Raw genomic sequence first — 21,069 nt, forward strand, 5'->3', positions numbered from 1 at the left:
TTAAAAGTTAGATTTACCACAGTCTTTAAAGGGAGCGCCGCTCCGTCCTATGTAGGGTACAGACGTTTTTGCCTCATAGGGACGTAAGTGGTGTTTACTACATACGTAGGACGCACAACAAACGTGCTATCAATTTTTGTAACTGTCCTAGTATTTTATGGGTTTATAAATGTTTTTCAGAGCTATAATCGGTTATCTTGTTTTCGTGTTTTCGCTTTAAGAGCGGAATGAAAACTGATAACCGAAGAAGGAAGATCTAGACGCTTTTCTATTTACCATGTGGTGGAGACGGACCCTTAGCTCGAATGCTATTAGCTACCGCCGATGCTATTTGGGACGCAGGCGCAGTGGGGCAAAGGTAATTCCGTGTTTGCTGCGTAAACTGTTCAGCTGAACATACTGTGAACAAAGCAGCAGACAAATGAATGTGTTTTAGCACGTCACTGTGAATGACTCTAAAACAAGAGGCACAATCAATCTGTTCTTTTTATAGTTTATGTAGCCAGGCAACCAACTCAGGCAGAATATTATATAAACATACAAAATCCTTTTATTATGAGCGTTTCTTGTGTAAATAATAATGTGCAGCTGGTTGCTTTTCTATGAAGAAAAATGACAATACCCTAATTATATGATACAGAGAGAAGATCTTACTTCCTAATAAAAGGTTCATGTTTGGATATTTCACATCACTTTTAGCAATCCTGGAGAAGTCAAGTAATGTAAGACATAAAGAAAAGGCATTGTAAGATGCCTGGGAAATATAATAAATTAGGTTTATTTTCAGTTAAAATGGCTAAAATCACACAAAGTCAAATGTACATGATGAAAACATTATTATTCTGTATTTTGAAGGAGGATTTATTTAACTTGGTGTGCTCTTGACTTCTGAAATGAGAGTGAACACCATGGCAAGACTGATCCAGATGAAAAATAAAACGGATATTTGCAACTATATGTGGTTAAGCACGTCACTTTCATCTATACTTATCAGTCATAAGATGATAAACCCTGACGGATCATATGAAGCAGCTCATCTGGTTACAAAACAGTACTCTACTCTGCTGCACATCTAGTGCACACAATCCCTTCTCTGAAATGGGGTTGTGGCTGCCTCGTGTTGTGGAGATGCTTTTCTTTACCAAGAACAGAGAAACCGGGAGGTCGAAAATGGTGAACCCTGCAAGAACCCTTGGAAAACGAGGTGGAGGTTCACCTTCGGGTCTAGGGTTTATTTCAGACCTTTCACAAAAGCAAAAACAATCAGATGGAAAGACAACAAAGCAGAGTCAGCAAAAACAATCCCCTCTGTTTGTTATTAATCAATCTGAAAAGGAGTGGATAGAAGTAAACACTTTTATTTTCCTTTAGCAAAATGCCAGTTAGAATGACAACAATAGACAACCAAAGAATTGCATTACAAACAGTAAAATGTTAGAAATAAATGTATGTAGCATTCAGTTTTTGTCTTCATTCCAATATGGATCAAAAACCACCACAGTATTTTTATCTGTTCTAGGTTTTCACTCTGCTTTGGCTCATTTCTCCTCGTTTTATGTGCTGGTGATGCTTTTAAATGAAAACATCATCAAACAATCAGTTTTCAGCTTTATCCAAAATTAAGATGTATCAGCTTTTCTACCCATATTTTAGTAATTTTATTAAGCTATTTTTTTTCATGATTTTTGCATTTGTAAGTAGGTTTTGGCATTTATTGTATCATTTATTATTTTTTGTAATATATTTCTTATCGTGAGAATTTTGATTTACTGTTACAAATGATGTTTGAAAAAAAATCAGTACTTTTAGTTTTGCTATGTTTTTCACTTTGTTCAACAAGAGTATCAATAAATATCAATAAATCTGAAAATATGATTTAAGCAGTTACTATGTGCAGTTTAGTGGTGCTAATCACACTTCTTAATGTGAATATTTTTTTCCAAGAGCTGTCTTTGTGATATTCATAAAGCTACCTAAAAAACAAATCAATAAATAGTTATTATTGTCACTTTCATCAATAGTTCCACAAAATATAATGATACAAATTTAAGCTCAGTATTTGTAAATGTACCACCTACATTGGAGATCTCGATGTATTTAATTTTTTCACTGATAAAACTCCTTTTTCAGATTTGCCTTACCAGACCCTCATGCAGCGCTCCGGCCTTTCCTGCGGGCCGGATCACGGCGCTTCAGGCTCTGGATGTTTGGAAGCGGCACTTTGTGGAGAACGGAGTGACGGAGCCTGAACAGTCAAGCCAGTACATCATCGCTCATCTGCTTGGAGCAAAAACAGTGAGTCACTCTTTCCTCTGTTTCCTATGTAATCCTTCCAGGACAGCGATAGCATCTCTTCCTGATCCGTTTCCAGATAGAAAGTGTCGAGCACCAGAGGTTAGCAGAGTTCCTCAGCAAAGAGGAAACGCAGCAGGTGTGGCGGCTCTGCTCCAAACGTCTCTCCAGGTGAGAGCCTTGTTGAAATCTCTATGTGTGAAATCACAAGTGATGGTTTTCTGCAGGAGGCTTGGGTTTGTGATGTGCAGAATGCCGGTGCAGTTCATCATTGAGGAGTGGGACTTCAGAGACCTGACGTTGAAGATGAGGCCTCCTGTTTTCATACCCAGGCCTGAAACCGAGGTGAGTGACGACAAAAAAAAAGTCTTCACGCTGGAACACACCTCTTCATTTATCATCAACTTTATTTTTACAGACATGAAACCTTTGGACATGTTGAGACATACAAAAACTAGTAGCAACATTCATAGTAAAACATTAATTAACAGAAGTAATCGATTATAGGGAGCAGATATGGACAGTGGCTTGCAAAAGTATTCATACCGCTTTAGCGTCTCCATATTTTGTCACTTTACATAAATACATAAATATATTTTATTGGACTTGCGCACACCGCACCTTTCAGGTTTTTTAATTGTAAAATTTATTTTGTTTTAATCATGGTTGACTTTCTTTCTGCTTCACAATTGTACTTCACCTTGTGTTGGTCTTAAAACTAATGTTTTAACTCAGAAATCAACATTTCGTGGATCAGCCACGAGGTTTTCAAAGGGGTTCAGTGCAGTGGGCTCTTCATGTTTATTTTCATAAAAATTTTAATCAGGTTTATCTGTGTTTCGTTTGGTGCAGGAGTTGGTTGAACTGGTGCTCACAGATCTGCAGAATCATCCTGGGCCAACGTGTTTGGAAGTGGGTTGCGGTTCTGGTGCCATTTCTCTCAGCCTGCTGAAGAGCCTCCCTCAGGTGAGCTTTGTGGTTATAATAAGAAGCAGCTTGTTAGCCTCGCCGTCATGCGTCATATTCCTAAAAGCTGCTGGCTGCACATTTCGGAATTGCATAATCGGTTCGTTCAGAGGCCTTTTTGAAACACAGGAACAAGCTGCGGATGAATCGCCAGGAAATTCAGAGAAAGGATTTCTGGCTTTTCATTTCACTGCCTCTCTGCTGCAGCAGCATCTCCACCAGGACTCATCGCTTCAGACTGAGTGGAGGAAATATTACCAGATGCAGCTCTGTAGAAGAAATTGCAGGAATTTATTGTGTCTTTTCGGCATAGCTTTATAGCATAGCTGGCACATGTGGTTGGAAAATGTTCCCTAACACTCCCTTGGCATATTAAATGCTCTGTCTGTAAGCTGACACTTGTAGCTAAATATTTAGAAGTCAGCTCACGGTCAGAAAGTGAAACAGTTAGCGCCGCTTCTCCGGGACGCTTTCACAAAAGAAGAAAACATTCCTGGTTACTGAAGGTTCCTGCACTCATATTCATTTATAACAACACTGTTGAACAGCAGGAGCAAAATGCAAACTAAAATATTTATGTTGAGTGTGCAAGAAAACCAAGAGCATGCATATTTTATCGTGGAAAACGCCTGAGAGTCCTTGTAAGAAAAATGAAAAGTCCTGTTAAAATAAATAAACCAAGAGAAATGTAGATGAAGAAGTGGAGGTCTGTCTAATTTTAGGGATGAAAATTAGACAGACCTCTAATAAAATAAACATTTGAAAAGCAGGAACAGTGTGTTATTTTACTAAGAAGAGAACAAGAATAATCCTGGATTGTTTTTGTACCGCTGGTCACAGCTCAGTTTTTCTTTGTTCTCCGTAACAAGCAGACTTCTAGGAAACTGTGGAAAAAAACTGAGCTCTGCAATCTTACATGATTCATTCCTAATCTGGAAAATGTAGTTAATAATCGTATAAAGAGCCTTTCATAAGCTACAGTGTACAATTCATCATAAGTAATAGAGAAAAGGATCATTCAGTGTTTATTTTAGGACTAATAGACCCAAAACTGCTGAGTCGCATCATTTTATCTCTTTCTGAATAAAATACTTCCTCAGTAGTGCAATAAAACAACTAATCCTGTTTGTGTGTAATCTGCACAGACAGTCAATGCAGATGATTTAACAGTAATCATTACGTTTAGTTTGATTCTGGCTGCTTGTTTTAAAGCAAACATCTGAGAAATTTGAGAAAAAACATCAGGAATGTAGTTGATTCAAACAGATAAATCCTTTAAAACAAAACAGTTTATGCTTTGAGAAAACCCTTCACAACATCAAATAACCATAACTAGAGGAGAAAATATCCTTTTTTGATTCTGGAGCCAATATTTCTATTAGGAATTAATAGAATTAAAGGGATAAATCTAATCTGTTGAGCAGCTAATGACGTATTTTATCACCTTTTCCTCACATTATTAGGGTGTTACTGGAATGCTAATGTGTGGGTTCAGCCGAGGCTCTCGAAGGACGAGTTAAGAAGTCACGTTTTTCTGTGTCGTTCCACTTCCTTGTTGAAACCTGTCGGATCAGCTGGGTGTGTGTCGTCGTGTTTGAGGTTGAGCCTGCAGCTCCAGACGCCGTGTTCCCAACAAAAGCTTTCATTTCAGCTCCGTTTGCTGAAGAACAGAGCTGCCTCTGTGCTTCGCACCGACTGCCATGAGAAGAGTCGTTTTCATGTCGGTTAATAAATGCAAAGCACGGAGACGCGTGTTGATCAAATAAAAACAACCGTTTGCTGGCGGTACATATGATGGGGGGGAAATGCTTTTAATGCTTTTGTGTTTGAAAATGTGAGGCAGCAGCAGGTTATGAGAAATCCGTCCTGAGGACAGAAAGTTTTTGTTGGTTTCTCCTCCTGCAGCTCCAAGCCTTTGCCCTGGAGCGAAGCCAGGATGCGGTTGATTTAAGCCGGGAGAATGCGTCGAGGTAATTGCGCCATAGTAAACAAACTGACTGTCCCAGAGGTTGGAAGTTACTCTTTTTATGATTTCTTTTTTTTTTAGTGTTGCTGCTGTTTCTTCTGCAGGTTGGGCCTTCAGGACAGACTAAAGGTTTATCATATGGATGTGATAAAAGGTATAAAAACACTGACTGAGACAAAATGCTGTGTGTTTCTCTAATTAACCAGACTTATCCTGTCCTGCTCTCTGTTGCTGTGGGTTTTTTTTTCCAGATGCAGAAAAGATGCCAGGTCTGTTTAGCTCCATATCGGTGCTGGTCAGTAACCCTCCTTACCTGTTTTCAGAGGACATGGCAACGCTGGAGCCGGAGATTTCTAGGTGACCTACAAACAAATCTCTACATTTGTAACTGAAGCGTCTCACAGGTTGACGTCGCTGCTCTCTGGAAATTCATCTGACATAAAACAAAACACATAGATCACGTGTCAAACTCGAGGCCCGTGGGCCAAATCCGACCCGCCATAGCTTTTTATGTGGCCCTCTAAATTATAGACTAAACATTAAATATGCTTAAATATTATGTTATCAGTCAAATCGATGAAAAAATTCAACTGTCCAGCCAAAACTAAGCAACGTGCACCAACAGACAGAGAGCAGTTTCATCATCCACAATTTACCAGCAGATTTTCTGCTCAAGCAGAAACTGGTGAAGTCAGGAAAAAACTAGCCTTGATTATTTTAAATTTCAGGATAACTTGGGTAAAAATGCAAGTAAGGGATCATGTTTGAGTTTCCAGACTTATTATTTAAAAGGTAAAACAATCATTGATTTATACATTTTGTGTTTGAACTTTGATTTTCCAGATTGCAGCTCGAGTTAAAAGTTATTTTCCTATCAGTGCGTTGAGTTTCTGACTTAGAACTTGTTCAGAAATGGATAAATGAGACATTTTGAAGCGTTTTTAACTTCGGGGCAGCATTACGGGTTTAAATTCTGACCTGTAGTTCTGCAGGGCTGATAGCAAACTCCAGTTGGGATTTATTTTTACTTCTTACTTTCAGGACTGAAACGATTAATCGATCATTGAAATAACCGCCTGCTAGTTCAGTAATCAATTAATCATTAACAGAGTATAAAGTCTCAGAAAAAAAAGTATTTGCTGAAAAAAATGGATGAATGAAAAAGATGAAAAGCTGCACGTAATTAAACGCTGCTTCTGCTCAGCTTTGTGAATCAAAACTGCAGTAAAATTCAAAATTAACTGCACTGAATTCATTCAACCAAGACGTTTGTTTCTGATTTGTTTAATTAAACAATTAAAAAGCTAAACTCATCTATGTTTTATTTTAATTCCTGACCAAAGAGTTTCATCTTTTCTCTGGTTCTCAGCATTTTGGCTGATTTCCGTCCAGCCAGACGAAACATGTTGGTGGAATTAAAAGATTACTTTAAGCCGAAATCTGGCAACGCCGAGACATGTTTTGGGCTAAACTGTTGTTTTTTGTTCCCTTTAACCAACAGAATGATAAAATCTGAATATTAAATACTTTCAGAAATGAAAAAGCTGCATTAATAAAGCAGACTTGTTTTCTTATGATTATAGTTTTGAGTTTTTTATTATAGTAAATTTTTCTGTTAGTTTAAATTAGTTTTTTCAAAAAGTATTGTATCATGATTACATCAATTGGGAAATTAATACTGAATAGAATTAATAGTTGTCCAGCGATAATTGAATATATTTTCTAATTGACGGCCGTTTTCTCCCAACTTTTGCGCACTAGCGTAGTTGCCGCTACGATGAATTCGACGTGCCGCATTTTGATGAAAGCAAACGTAAACTGCTTGTGTGTAGAAAATAAAAAAATCTATTTCAGATGAATTGGAAATAAATTAATTTTTTACTTTAATAAAAGGACGACATTGCTCCAGGTACTTATAGTTTTTTTTCCCCCCGTTTATCTGAAAATGTTTCAGTTTTAATAACCTCGATGTTTTCCAGGTTCGAGGATCGCGGCGCGTTAGATGGAGGTGAAGATGGACTAAATGTGATCAGACAGATTTTAACTCTGGCGCCAGACTTTCTGTCACACAGAGGGTAAGGCAGCCAACACACACACACACACACACACACACACACACACACTGGGTTTAATTCCTAATGGCACCTTGACGCAGAACTGAAAAACACACGTATCATGTTGCGTGTTTAACGAGTTTTCTGCGAGGCGTCCCCTGAACCCGGTTCCAGGCAGACGCTGCCTCCATCAAGGTCACCCACCACCTGTAATCCTGTTGTGTTAATTTGATTTTAAGCCTTTTTCATCTCAATCCTCCCTTTGACAAACAGCCGGGTTTACTTGGAGGTGGACCCCAGACACCCGGCGCTCATTCGCCGCTGGGTGGAGGACAACGTGGAGGAGCTGCGGTTCGTGGAAACACGGCGAGACGTCAGCGGCAAGTCAGTGCTTCAGCAAGATAAACACAAATTCAAAGTATTTGTGTGGGAGTTGTGTGATCTAAATCTTTGCATTTGGTGTGTTTTCGCTTCCTAGGCCTCGTTTCTGCATCCTCCAGAAAGAGGAGTCACATAAGGCCCCCAAGGTGGATCAGGATTGAGAAACCCAGATCCTATTACGCTGGCTTTGGCTCAGGTCGCCTCGGCTCGGCTCGGCTCGCCCCCCCCCCACACCTGACCCCATCTCCTCGAAATGAACAATTTCACACAAATAGTTTCCATATCAGCGCTGCACTTTTAACCCGTGGACAGTCAGCGAACACGCCCCATCTCGCAATAAAAAAACAAAAATGAGAAAAGTGTATGTGCGACAGGCACAAAGCAGGCTCAGAGCTGAAGGTAATTACCAAAGCTTTTCTTAGAACGCTCCCTCTCAGAATCCGCCTCTCTCCTCCCAGGAAGCATTCAGCAGTTCTGTGAATCCGCTGATGAGCGTCCTTCCCTTTCGCTCGTCCACACCGCTGACTCAGATGCTGAGCAGATTGCATTGTTGAGCAAAAAAAAAACACTGAAAACGCCATCCGAATTCAAGCTCAAAGGCCGCACAAAGCCTTTGTGTCTCAAAGGTTTTATGTGGTGAAAACATTTCACAACGACGAGCGTCACAAGAGCCGGCAGCATGTGATTGTTAGTGGTGCGGAGTTGTTGAAATGACTGGATTTTAAGCGGCACAGAAATTGTAAGTTCCAGTTTTAATAGAAAAAAATTTACACATGTAAAAAGTACAAAAATGCTTTTGCTGAGAAAAATAAAATGGCATGAAAGACGTCTCAGTGAAATCAGTGTCATTTCTTAACCAGTATGTACATCCAGACGTCCATGTCTGAGGAGCCTACAGTACCGACCTCCTGCTCTCCACAGGAGGGTTGAAGTCCGAAGCCAGACACGTCAGAACGTCTCTGTGACTGGCCTCCGCAGGTCCGAACTACCTGCTGCTCAGAGTCTCCTCCTCTAGCGTAAATCGGGTCAGTTCAGCGCCGCTCCTGCTCACACCTTGAAGGGGTAGTCCTGCAGGAAACGCAGCAGCGGCTTGGGGAGCGGCAGCTGCTCCACGCCGGCGCTGTGTTTGTTGATGACGAGGCGTGTCAGGTGCTGCAGAGTCGGGAGGTTCTGAGGTTTGTACACGGCCCGCTTCAGCTTCAGCACCACTGACGCCTCCTGGGCCGACGGCTCGGAGGGTTTCGCCGGCGCCGCCTGCTCCTCCGCCCTCCGCTCCTCCGCTTTCCGCTCCGCCCCCATGTAGTGCTGCACCAAGCTGGGGACGTTGGGGAAGGACGAGAGGCTGGCCCGCGCCCCGGAGCTGGAGTCCAGCAGGAACTGGGCGCTGCTGTACTGGATCCGGATGCTGGTGGGTCCGCGCGCCGTCCTGACCGACAGGGTCAGCATGTACAGAGGGTGGCTGCTGTCCCGCACCAGGAAGGCTCCCTCCGGGGTGTCCTGCAGGGCGGCGTGGGCCTGGGCTGCAGTGATGGCTCCCCAGTACCAACCTGCACACACACCATCACATTATGGACCTGACAGAACAGTTCTGCTCTGATAAACACTGGAGAAAATCCACCAAACAGTGGGTTAAATGACAATTTCACAGATTTTACATGTGTTTACTGCACAGAAAGATAAACGAAACAAGAAAACTATTAAAATGAACATAAAGCAAACTACAGCTCAGCCTGTCATCAATTAGTCACATAATTAAAAACTCAATAATTTACATTCTGATGATTAATTTGTTTTTAACATCCCAGTTGTTGTGTTTCCTTTAGAGTTGCTACTTTTAAACGTTATTGCGCTTTATGGCATTGACAGGAACTCTGATTCTAATTGATATTTTGTTTACAGAAAAAGATACAACCCATTTTATTGATGGTTTCACTTGAATCAAGATTGTTTGTCACAAAGTGAACAATGCAAATACATCATGTAAACATTGCAGATTTAGCCAGACAGGCTAATTCTCATATTGGTGTTTTTTTTTTAAATTTATTAATTTTGAATATTTTTATTATCTTCCAGTTTACTAAATTAAAAGGTATTCCATTACAGTGCAATTATCAATACATTACTTGAAAACTGCCTTGAAACAGCAATATTATGCTTTATCCCAGTAAATATAGGTACAATTTATCATCCAGCTGAATTTGCAGTAATGATGAGCCAAACAAAAACATTCATCTTATGACTGGAAGATTTTACCTGAATTTTCTAGGTAGCAGAAGTTGCTGGCGATGGCCTGCAGGTCCTTGGTGGGGTCCCATTTTGGGGGTTTGCTCTGAAAGCACGGGGCAATGGCGGCTGTTCCCTCCCGCATGCCCCACGGGGCCTGAGAGGATGGAGCAGCAGGGAGAAGAGACGTGGGTCTGGGGGGGAAAGAAACAAACCACGGGAAAATGATTATAACTGGCACAGACAAACCCCTCCATAAATAAACCAGGCGCTACACTTCCAGGCTTTCATTAAGGGCCACATTTTGACCTTTTGTTCCCAGATCATTTTGGTTTTACGGCGCCGTGTGGCGAGAGAGAAATGTTTTCTTTCAACGTCTGTATTTGTGTTAATTAGAAGGCATGTTAAATTTAGACAACTGTGTACTAGACACATTCATCTTGAAGGAAAATACGGTTCATATTTATTAATATGCAGGGTTCCTTTTTTATATAAAATTTACAATTTTGCTGCTTTGACACGGCATTTTTTTGTCTTCAAATATCAAATTAACACACACACACACACACATATATATATATATATATATATATATATATATATATATATATATATATATATATATATATATATATATATATATATATATATAATTACATTTTAAAATAAGATATATCCAACTGTTATTTCTTTAAGTTATTTATTTGTATTAATTGCGCCTTTCTAATAAACTTGGCATCCAATTTAACCCTAAAAATATTTTACTGCGGCTAAACCAACAGATTTGTGCTCAGATATGCGCACTGACGTAAAAACAGCGAAAACAAAGAAAAGTGCGCTCACCCTCGTTCACAAAGAATCATGCTATAAAATCCTCCGGGGTGAAAGTGCGACGCGTTGTTTGGACTCAGGAACCGGACGCAACCAAAAGCAGAGAGGTTCTGTCTGCAGAGCGCCGCTGCCTTCCGATCAGGACCAAAAAACAAAAAACAAATCAGACCTGTAGGTTCGGTTCTGGGTGGAAAGGAGAACACGAACCCGACCAGGATATGTTGCTGTCATGAACGAGAAAGACAAAAAAAAAAAAAAAAAAAAAGCCACTTCCCCGGTGCGGAAATATTTCTTTCTATTAAAACAATGTGAGGCGACTTTTTGTCTGAAAAAGCTCCGGTTCGGCAGCGGCGGCGGTTCGGAACGTGTTGTCGCCAGCCTGAGATCCAAACGTGTGACGGACCGAGGCTAAAGGCTCGGCTTTTAAAATTTACGTTTCCTAGAAGTCGATTCTTAGAACTCCTCACAGGAGTTCTGACGTCACCGCGTCTGCCGCGTTCGCCGCTCCCGTTCGCTTGCCGCTCCCGCGTCACGACGTGCGCGCGGTTCTGTGGAAGGCGCAGGATTTATGGCAGGCCGTTTTGACACAAGTTCGGCCTGGAACCAGACATCCTGGTTGCAGATATTATCCTCACTGTAGATAGAAGAAGAAAGCAACTCTCGTTCATATAACTGAATAATAATAATAATAATAATAATAATAATAATAATAATAATAATAATAATAATAATAATAAGTATATCTCAATAAATATAAAAATATAACAACTTGGAAGTAAAGGAAAAAATATATAATTGATCATCAGGTTTTAGATGCATTAGTTGTGTCATTACTTGAGATATCTTGAAAGGAATTTTGACTCGTCAAAATGTAATTGAAGATATCGTGAATTATTATTATTACCAGTCAGATCAGAATGTACCTGCAGATATTATACATGACAGTTCGGGATTTAGTCAAAATCTTTGGACACCTAGAATGTAGTTGACATGACGCTGGCTCGTCATTTAGGGGGCTTTTGATAGCAACTGACCAATCAGTGGTCGCAGTTTGTCCTGAAGGACACGCCCCTTATCTGGAGGAACTGAACCTCAAACACGTGGCAGTTTGACAGATTTTAAAGGAAAATAATTGGACGTCTTGGTCCAACGCTGTCAGTGGGGAAAGTGCAATCCCGACCGTCGTTATCCAGAGTGAATAGAGGGTGAAATATAATCTATCAAATTTCCAAACTGAGTCTGAAATAATGCAAGAAATGGACCAAGGCCTGCAGCCGACCTCATTTCCGGTTGATTGAAACTGTGACGCAATTTCCGCACGTCCTGCAGAAGGTGACTGGTGGTTAATAGCAGACCTGATGTAGGACTGTTTGCCTCAGTGTTTGGCTGATGAGGCAAAAGAGACAGGAAAAAACACATTACTTTACTTCTGTTACAATAGCAGTGTTTGTTTATCGGGTATCTTCATGTCAATCGCGGACAGAGGAAACCGAATTCATGTTAAACGGCTTGCCATACCCATCCGCGCCTCTCTGTTCGCCTCCCTCCTGTCCTCTTCCTGGTGTCTCGCGCGGCTCCGCGCTCTCCGCTGGCGCGCGTGTCGCTCCCAGGAACCGCGCGGCGGCTTCTGCCTACCGGCTTTCCAGGAATGATTGCGGGGCCTGGCTCCGCCCCGCCCCGCCAGGCGGCCCTGACAGAGCCCTCATTCTGGGAATTCACCGCCTCGACATTAAAGATAATAGGAATGCGCTCAGGCTATTTCCAGTTATATAGATTTCCCTCGATCCTGTTTGGAAAAATACGGCTGGAGCTTTTCGCGGAGCTTCAGAGCAAATTGCATTCGCGAAAACAGGTTGTTGTTGGAACAGGAGCCTGAAAGGCGGCCTGGAGAGTTGACCTGTTAGGCCCCAGAACATGCAGTCTGCGCTGTAATATGTGGCACTTTGTGGATTTTATTGGATCATGGTTTATGTATTAACACGTGTGACCCATTGATTTAGGACTAAGTGCTCATTTTATCTCTCCTGACATTCCCTCCTTGGTAATCGAGGATATTCAGTCTCTTATTGCAGACAGCCACTATTATTGACACTGTATCAAGATAAAGGGGATTTATTCCTGCTGGTTTTATGCTTTTATTCATAGATATTCATTATCTTTACTGCATTTTTCACTAAATAATGTTCTTTGTTATAAATGAAGGCTCCTGTTGATTGTATATTTAAAACATTTTGCCTGTAGACGTATAACATAGTGGATCGAAGCTCAGATGTGGAGCGATATTCATAAAAGCCTCCTGACCTCAGAGGGAGGAATCTCAGCCTCGTCCCGGGAATTTTGGATGGAGTGTATTTCTAAGAAGTCTTGTGGACTTTATCTATCCCAGCCGGATGTCACAGAGCAAATATTTTCTTGTGTGGTTCGCAAAGGAAAAAGAACATTAACAAAAGGGGACAATGTACTTACAGACCCCTAAAAAGTGCAACAATTAAAAGGAACGTGGCGTGGTTGACTTTAGATGTGCTCCGTTTGATAAAATCGCAGATTTGACCCAGATTACATCAGCTGGATGTTACATTTCTGAGGTTACATTTATTTGTGCTCACATGACAATGATGTCCAGAAGCAGGAGATAAGCAGAGCACTTCTGCACTTTAGGTTCAACTGGGACGTTCTGTGAGTGTTTTATCTGCATGCGGACCCACTTTCTTTTTACTCCTGAAAATCGTTTCTAGAAAGTCAGCAGGCAGCAAAAAAAAAGAGCCCATAAAACGCTCCTCCGTCTTAAATTGTCTTCCTGTTCGCAAAAATATTTAATGTGCTTTTCGTGGAAGACGGAAGGAATCTGGCTCCAGCAGCCTAAATGTCAACATCTGCTGGTTTTATTGTCGAGCTGCTTGAATCGAGTTAAAACAGCAGGTAATGGTTAGAGAATAATCATTTCTGCTGCAGTTCAGACCTGAAGCAAAGGCCTGGGATCGCTTTTGGTTCTGAAATATACGCAACTCTTCCAGGTTTGCAGGATATTATTACATATTACATCTTGATTTGTGTTCATCCTCGTGCTGCTCAAGTGGATCCTGATACAATGAATGATATCTGAAACTCAGATTCTCAGAAAATTGGATTATCGCATGAGATAAATTGAAAATAGAGGCGCGCTGCAGGAATGGAGACATGTGTCAAGTTGATGGTTATCGAGCAGAAAGAGACAACTTCCACAAGTAAGGTTGGGCAACAAAAGTTGCTTGTTAAAGTATATTAATAGAAAGTTGAATGGAAGGTAAAAGTGCAATCAAAAAAATTATGTACATGCAAAGCAGGTAACTGCAGCCTTGTTTTTGTGTGTGTAATAATAACCTTTATTTCTGTTAATTAGGATTATTTTTCATTTGTAAGTAATGAAAACACGGCATTTAAATCAAAACAAACTATTTTCAAGACAAAAATGTGGGATTCATGAAAAGCGTGTTTCAGACCTGCTTCAAGGTTGAAGGTTGAAATCCAGTTTCTGAGAAACATGTGCTGACTTGTTTCATATCCAGCAGGATAAAACTACTTCCTGAGCAACAAATGGGCTATAAAAGTTGCTTGTTTACAAGCATGTTGATAGAAATTTGACATATGGTAAGAAAAATGATGCCCATGCAAAGGAGGTAACTGCAGACTTGTTCATTTGTGTGTAATAATTCAACAAAAACACTCATGAAGGTGCATTTTATTTTTGATTAGAGTGGTGTTGCACAGTGATTTGAGAAATTTGAGTTTGATTTAAACTAAAGTAGATAAAAATCAATTTTATTATTCAACTTTTCTCTGAAAACTCCACTATATTCACTATAATTAAACTTTTTTTAAAAGTTGCTATAGCAAGATTATAAAGCTTTTGTTCTTCAGATATGATCTTGAAAACATTTGTGTATTAAAATGAACCACCACTGATTATATCTGCATAAAATATCTCTTTTTAATCACCTTATAATTAATTTTTTCCAACAATTTTACTCTTGTGTAATGCACTCCATGCACAAAAACCCTATTATATGAGATATCTTTAATAACTAATCACAATTTGCAACACTTTCCCAAAGTTTCCTCCTCCTCCTTGTGCAACTTTCTGTCATTCTCTTGTAACTTTGCACCACCAGACGGTTGCCGGTTAAAACCCAAGGCCGCGCTCGCTTGCTCTTGACTTGAATGTGTCTAACTCTTCTGGTGTAAACACCCTCCCCTTTACCCAGAACTGGGTGCAGTCGGGACTCACTGAAAAAACAACCTCTTCCCTCGGTGTTAAACAAAACAAAACAAAACAAACAAAAATATCAAGGAAATTCTGCGAAAATTGGTCTGTGCTTAGAATGAGCTGCAGAAGTTCATCCTTTGTGAGCGAGGAGGGAAAAGAAATGCATTCATCAGCAGAGGTTTAGTCAGAGGGTTGGCTGGACTGCAACGCTCCAATGGGGCTTTTGAGCAGCAACACAAAGTGTTTGTTCATGATTTTCAGCTAAACTGTGGCTGATTCAGAGAATATGTCAAATATTTCTCCTTTTTTTTTTTCCAACTCTGCTGAAAAAACTCCTGCAGGTTTTGGATGAAGTTTGGACATTTTTCCACTAAAGCCAAAGTTTTAGAGCTTTAACTATTTTCACAGCATGAACCAGATTTTATGTCTCACCATAAGGAATGGATCAGTTGATCTTGTTTTAAATAAATAGTTAATTTTTCAGGTGTGTTGGAGGTTTTTAAACCACAATCATCACATTCATGTCTTTTTTTTTTTAATTCAGTGATAATAAAAACACTAATGGCATTCATTAAAAACAGAATAAAATATGTTTTTATACAAAGTTTTAGACCTTTTGTTTTCAGAAATCCAGATTTTCTTGTAATCTGTTCAAATCCTTTTAATTTTTTTTTTGCAGACTTTTTAAGGTTTCTTAAATTTGTTTTTTGTCTTTTTGACCCATTATAACTGTGTATCAATCTGTGCACTGCAAGAAACACAAAATCTCACCGAGTATTTTTGTCCAGTTTATTGCAAATATCTTAGTACACTTGAAATAAGACGAAACTAACTTATAATTAAGTTTTCAGCAAGATACAAGAGTTTGTTTTAAGTAAATAAATCCCTAATTTTGATGGAAAAAAACTAGTTCCTCTGCCAGATTATTGAACTTAAAACAAGACATTTCCCCATGTTGTTAATTAAATAATCTGCCAATATAACGACCACTTTTTCATTCACTCTAAATGTCTCCAAAAGTTAAAGTTACTTTTGTCTTATTTCAAGTTTACTAAACATTTGCACAAGAAGTTAGACCAGAAATACTTTGTTTTTGCTAATAAAAATGATCAAAGTAGCAAATTACTGCATGGTAGAAGGAGAAATATAAGGATTAAATACTATTCAGCAGATAATAAAGTGTTATATCAAGTTATTCTTTTGGTCAATCTGAAGTTGTGGAAGAATCTTTCCTTTTTCATTGAAATGTATTTTAATTAAAGGTTTTTGTTTGGTATATTTTGTAGTAACATAACCCTGTTTTAAACTTTTTATGGACTTTATCTGTGACCTGTCTGCTGTTTCTCCTCTAATGTTCTCTAAACAAACCTTTGCTGAACAGCTGGATTAAACTGAGATTAAATCACCCGTGTGGATTCTGCTTACAAATTAAATGACCTCTGAGGGGAACGAGGTGACCTTTATTTTATTTAAAGATGTTAGAGAAAAGAGAGAGAGAGGTTTTGTTATTTTTTTGTGAAGAATAAAATTTTTTAAATCCCAAACAATTTCCTCCTTTCTTCATAATCATGACTTTTAGACCATTAGACTTTTAAAGCTTCACTTCTACCAATAAACTCAATAACTGTTTACATCTATGCTGCTATCTGTACAACTTCACTGATTGTAAATAGTTTTGCCTTTTGATGCTCAAACACATATTGAACATTTTTAATTAATAACCTCAGTCGCTCCTTTGTTTGGACTGGAGTTCATAATTGTTATGACTATATATACAGTATTTATGTTGTAATTTTTCCCTAACTGGACAATATTCTCATTCTCTATTGTTACTTTTTACACATATTATATCTCTGTGTGAATTTATTTGCTGTGATTGTGTTGCAAAATACCTATGAAATAAATTAGCTTTTATATGTTGTAGCATTGCAACGTGTGAAGATGTTGAAGGCAGTGAAATATAAACTAGATTCATCTTTATGCCTGGATAAGGTCAAAGTTAAAAGGCTTAAGAGACACATAAACAAACAAAACAACATTTACTTCAAAATAGACACTGGAAAGTAAATGTGTTAGGAAAAAAAAAAAATTCTAAGAAAAGCCTTTAAAAGATCATTTTTAAAAGCCTATAGGCAAGTCTGATTACTTGGAAGCAAAGCTTACAGTGCTCTCTGTTGTCTTATTATTTATATTTGTTTAAACTTGTGATATTTAGGGTTTTGTCTCATGCAGGGAACCACCAAGACTTGCAACCCTGACCTCTCTTTGCCATCATTTGTTTCATAATATCAGGCACTGCAATGGAAAAAACAACAGAAACTCTGCAAATGTCCTTCCACCCTAAACCTGCTGCTGCTGCTCTCAGTAGGTTTAATAATTTAAAAGTATTTCTGTTTCTAGAACATCAGTCAGTATACTAAATTATTTCATATGTTGATATTCTGACATGTTCACGAACAGACAAGGAAAGAAACCAAACTTGTCATTTTATTGTATAACTTTTAATGAGTAAAGATGGCGGCGGGTCAATATTGTCTTTGTGGTGTGAAATAAAAGATTATTTGAACAGGTTTCACACATATTGATCAAACCTCATAAGTTCTCACGTTTTATTCTCATCTAACCAAAGGATTATGTTTCTTAAAGGCATTTTCATTGAGTTGAGAGATGATGGATTAAACGCGTTTAAAACCTCAGGGTTTTGATTCATTAACTGCACTGCAAAAACACTAAATAATGTCACATGACTTACAGTTACTATTGGAAGTATTTGTTGCAGTATGTAGTGAAAACTGTGACAAAGCTAAATTTCAGCAACTGAACACTTTAACACTTCAAGAGAAAACTAGAAAACTATTCGCAAAATAAGAGGAAAGTGTACAATTTCCATACTTCCAGACCATTTTCACATTTTTTTATGTGGAAACTTTAATTTAGGTTACTGGATTTTAAAAAACTAATTTTTACTACTTATATTTGGTCTTTTTCTCTTGGTCTGCCCTGCTTGCTTTTCTTTGTCCTGTCTTTTTCTATATTTTCTTTGCACATCCTCCAAATCTACAAGTTATGGATTTGGTCAACTGGTCTCCCAATGCAATTGATCAAACTTTCTCGACAAGAAGACTTGGTACAGGAGAGCCCTGTGGTCCTGCAGGGACACACCCTGGATTTATTCATGATAACAGGATTTCTGCTGTTTGGAGCTTGCTGATACCTGGCTTATTGACGGCTTATTGACTAATTTGAGATGGACTTGGCTGAACTAGCAAACACTCAGACTGCTGGTGTGGACAGAGACGCAAGTTGGAGTCAGTCTTGCTGCGACTTGCAGACCAGCTGAGGACTCAAAAGCTCACTAACGGGATGGAATCGATCTTGGAGAAGTTGCTAGTTTCGGCTCGGTGGAACGACCAAACTAATTTGGATAATTGGGAATTTCAACTGGGAAGATTGAAGTTTATCATCTGCCTGACTTGTTCTGTATCTGAATTAGCTTTCCCCGTGTTTTCTTGGAAGAGCAGCATATTTCCAATCTCCTTGGAGATATGTAAACATAACACTCCTTCCTGTTATCCATGCAGCTGTGGAGCTGAGCGCTCCCAAGGACATGCCCCGATAACAGCATCTTATCAGATTTCTGCCGGGAGGCTGAGCAACGTGGTTTCATGGCCCTGTGATGTCACCGCCTTCACTCATGTCTTTGTTTTGGTCTTTGTTTTGTCTGAATGTTGCCATTTTCCCGAATGTTTCCTTTCCTCTTTTTATTTTATCTTGTTAGAAACTGCGGAGTTCTCACTTTTAACCCAGAAAAGGAAATAGAACAAACTTGGAATCCAGAGACTCTAGTTTATTGACTATTAGGAGAAATGGAAATATCATTTAATGTTTCTGATTATTTCTTCTTCTTCTGCTCTTTCTTTTGGTTTGTTACTTTGTTTGTATTTCCTTTTAATTCCTGTAAAGTCTAGTATTGTCCTGTTGCTGAAGATATGCTTTATAAATAAAATTACCTTCAGTTTCTGGTTCAAATATCTGACTACCTGAAATAACACAAAACTAGCGTACATGTATTGTTTTAGCAAAATGTAGAACACATATCTCAAACAGAAAACAATACCACAATGAAATATGCCGGTGGCAGCATCTTGATTTTTGTTACACGGCAAAAACACAAAATCTTACAAAGTACTGGCAGATTATTTCACCTATAACAAGACATTTTTCAAACGTTGTAAGTAAAATAATGTGGCAGTGGAACTAGACCTTTTTCATCAATATTAAGTAAAACAAGTTTCTATTTATTGCAAAAAAAAGTTACATCTAAGTTTGTTTATTTCAAAGAACTTTGGCGATTTCCTCTTATTTTTCACAAAAACCCAAAATCTTACCAAGTGTTTTTGGTCTAGTTTCTGTAAATATCTTAGAACACTTGAAATAAGACAAAACTAACTTACAAATAACTTTTCAGAAAGAAGTGGGAGCATTTTTAAGTGAATACACAAGTTTTAGCAATATTCTGGAAGCAATATGTATTAGCTCCATTGGCAGATGATTTCACTCATGACAAGAAATTGTTCTCAAACTATAAAGAAAATAATCTCCTAGTGAAGCCTATATGTTTTTGTCCATCAATATTACGTATTAAATTATTGATTTACAATAAGCTTCTGAATTTTGCTGAAAAGTTAAGTAAGCTTTGTTTCTTTTAAGTCCATTTAGATATTTGTTCAAGAAACTAGACCAAAAATACTTTGCAAGAATTTGTGTTTTTGCAAAAATAGTTTGAAAGGTATAGAAAATTTTACACATTCCTCTATTTTCTTAGTTGTTTTCACATTCAGGCATTAAAGTTCTCAGTTGCTGAACTTCTATTCATCCGTTTTCACTGCAGAGCAAATGCTTCCAGTCGTTGCTGTGGACTGCAGGACGTCTGATTTTGCTAACTGCAGGATAAAATGTGCAGCATGTGATGTTTCTTTGAAATGAAAACAAGGTTTCCTGGAAAACCTGTCTGTTCTGAAAGGCAAGGTTATCGTTGTTCAGGGTCTTTTATTTTGCGTTGGATGCATCATCAGTCAGAATTCGAGATGAAAAAGGATTTCTCATGCGGCCTCCTGCCCTGACAGATGCTCGCTTTCAAACGCTGTGTGGGCAGCCAGTCGCTCTTCTCTCGAGCTTTGAGGGTTGAATTCAGGCTTTCCAAGAAAACTTAAATTTTTATGCGACATACCACGGAACGGTTTTCAAAAAATACTTTTCAGACGTTCTGACCTCATGGAGTGCTTTCAATTGCAAAGTATTTTCTGCTTTTTCATTATTAGCCTTCAAATGTTGTTTTCATCTCCAGGCAGGAGTACGGAGAAAACCGCTGGATTCTCTGAACCTTTTAACAGGATCTGTAATTTATTTATTTAATCTTTTCTTCTCTTGGTGACTTGACATCTGCAGGAACACTGCAAAACCAAAGACATCATACTAACCATTTTGGTCTGGTTTCCAGTTCAAATATCTTACTATTCTTGAAATAAGACAAAACTTACATGCAAGATATAGAAACGTGATTTAAGTAAATAGTTCCTTAACATTGATGAAAACTACCAGGTGCATTGGTAGATTATTTCATTTAAAACGATACATCTTTCCCATGTTAGAAGTCAAATAATCTCCCAGATGAACAAGCACTTTTCTAAAATCAACACTAAGGAATTATTGACTCTGAACTTCTACAATCCAAGTATGTTTTAATTTTGGGAAAACATAGTTTTAGTATTTGAAATAAGAAAACTAAGTCAAAACCAGAATACCTTTGTCATTGTGCAAAACAGCACAACATTTCTTAAATTACAAGTAATTTTTTAAAATCATTTTTACCATTAAAAAAATCACAACACAAGTCCATATCACCCAGCCCACCTATGAGTTTCTTTTTGGCTATCGGAGATTTTTTTTTTAAGTAAATAATCTTTAATATTGATAAAAAATATTTATTTCACTTAAAATAAAAATGTTTCCCATTTCATAAGAGAAATAATCTCACAGTGGAACTTACACTTTTTCACATCAATGTTAAGCAATTATTGGCTAAACAAGCTCATGTCCTGCTCAAAAGCTAT

At 38.5% G+C, this 21,069-nt stretch overlaps 2 protein-coding genes across 2 annotated transcripts; one reads left to right on the top strand and one right to left on the bottom strand.

The window, feature by feature from the left end:
* Positions 1-67: 67 nt before the first annotated feature.
* hemk1 (HemK methyltransferase family member 1) lies at positions 68-8,489 on the top strand. Its single transcript, XM_055026194.1, has 11 exons — positions 68-358; positions 2,131-2,295; positions 2,372-2,463; positions 2,544-2,637; positions 3,145-3,258; positions 5,164-5,228; positions 5,329-5,378; positions 5,476-5,581; positions 7,204-7,299; positions 7,552-7,662; positions 7,757-8,489. The coding sequence occupies exons 1-11, from the start codon at positions 278-280 to the stop codon at positions 7,818-7,820; spliced, it is 1,038 nt and encodes a 345-aa protein (XP_054882169.1). The 5' UTR covers positions 68-277; the 3' UTR covers positions 7,821-8,489.
* cish (cytokine inducible SH2-containing protein) lies at positions 8,393-11,141 on the bottom strand. Its single transcript, XM_055026206.1, has 3 exons — positions 10,726-11,141; positions 9,913-10,076; positions 8,393-9,206 (listed from the first exon to the last, which is right to left on the bottom strand). Exons 1-3 carry the CDS (start codon positions 10,743-10,745, stop codon positions 8,707-8,709), a joined length of 684 nt encoding a protein of 227 aa, XP_054882181.1. The 5' UTR covers positions 10,746-11,141; the 3' UTR covers positions 8,393-8,706.
* Between the last annotated feature and the right edge of the window lie 9,928 nt (positions 11,142-21,069).

The sequence above is a fragment of the Poeciliopsis prolifica genome, unplaced genomic scaffold (genome assembly GCF_027474105.1).
Source record: "Poeciliopsis prolifica strain line A6 unplaced genomic scaffold, Auburn_PproV2 SCAFFOLD003, whole genome shotgun sequence".
In the NCBI taxonomy this organism is placed as follows: Eukaryota; Metazoa; Chordata; class Actinopteri; order Cyprinodontiformes; family Poeciliidae; genus Poeciliopsis; species Poeciliopsis prolifica.

Excerpts from the sequence above, each read along its gene's own strand:
- hemk1 (XM_055026194.1), top strand. The coding sequence starts at position 278 with ATGTGGTGGAGACGGACCCTTAGCTCGAATGCTATTAGCTACCGCCGA. Across the intron at positions 2,638-3,144 it reads TACCCAGGCCTGAAACCGAG|GAGTTGGTTGAACTGGTGCT; the intron begins GTGAGTGACGAC and ends CGTTTGGTGCAG. Across the intron at positions 3,259-5,163 it reads TGCTGAAGAGCCTCCCTCAG|CTCCAAGCCTTTGCCCTGGA; the intron begins GTGAGCTTTGTG and ends CTCCTCCTGCAG.
- cish (XM_055026206.1), bottom strand. The coding sequence starts at position 10,745 with ATGATTCTTTGTGAACGAGG. Across the intron at positions 10,077-10,725 it reads ATGATTCTTTGTGAACGAGG|ACCCACGTCTCTTCTCCCTG; the intron begins GTGAGCGCACTT and ends TTTCCCCCCCAG. Across the intron at positions 9,207-9,912 it reads CTGCTACCTAGAAAATTCAG|GTTGGTACTGGGGAGCCATC; the intron begins GTAAAATCTTCC and ends GTGTGTGTGCAG.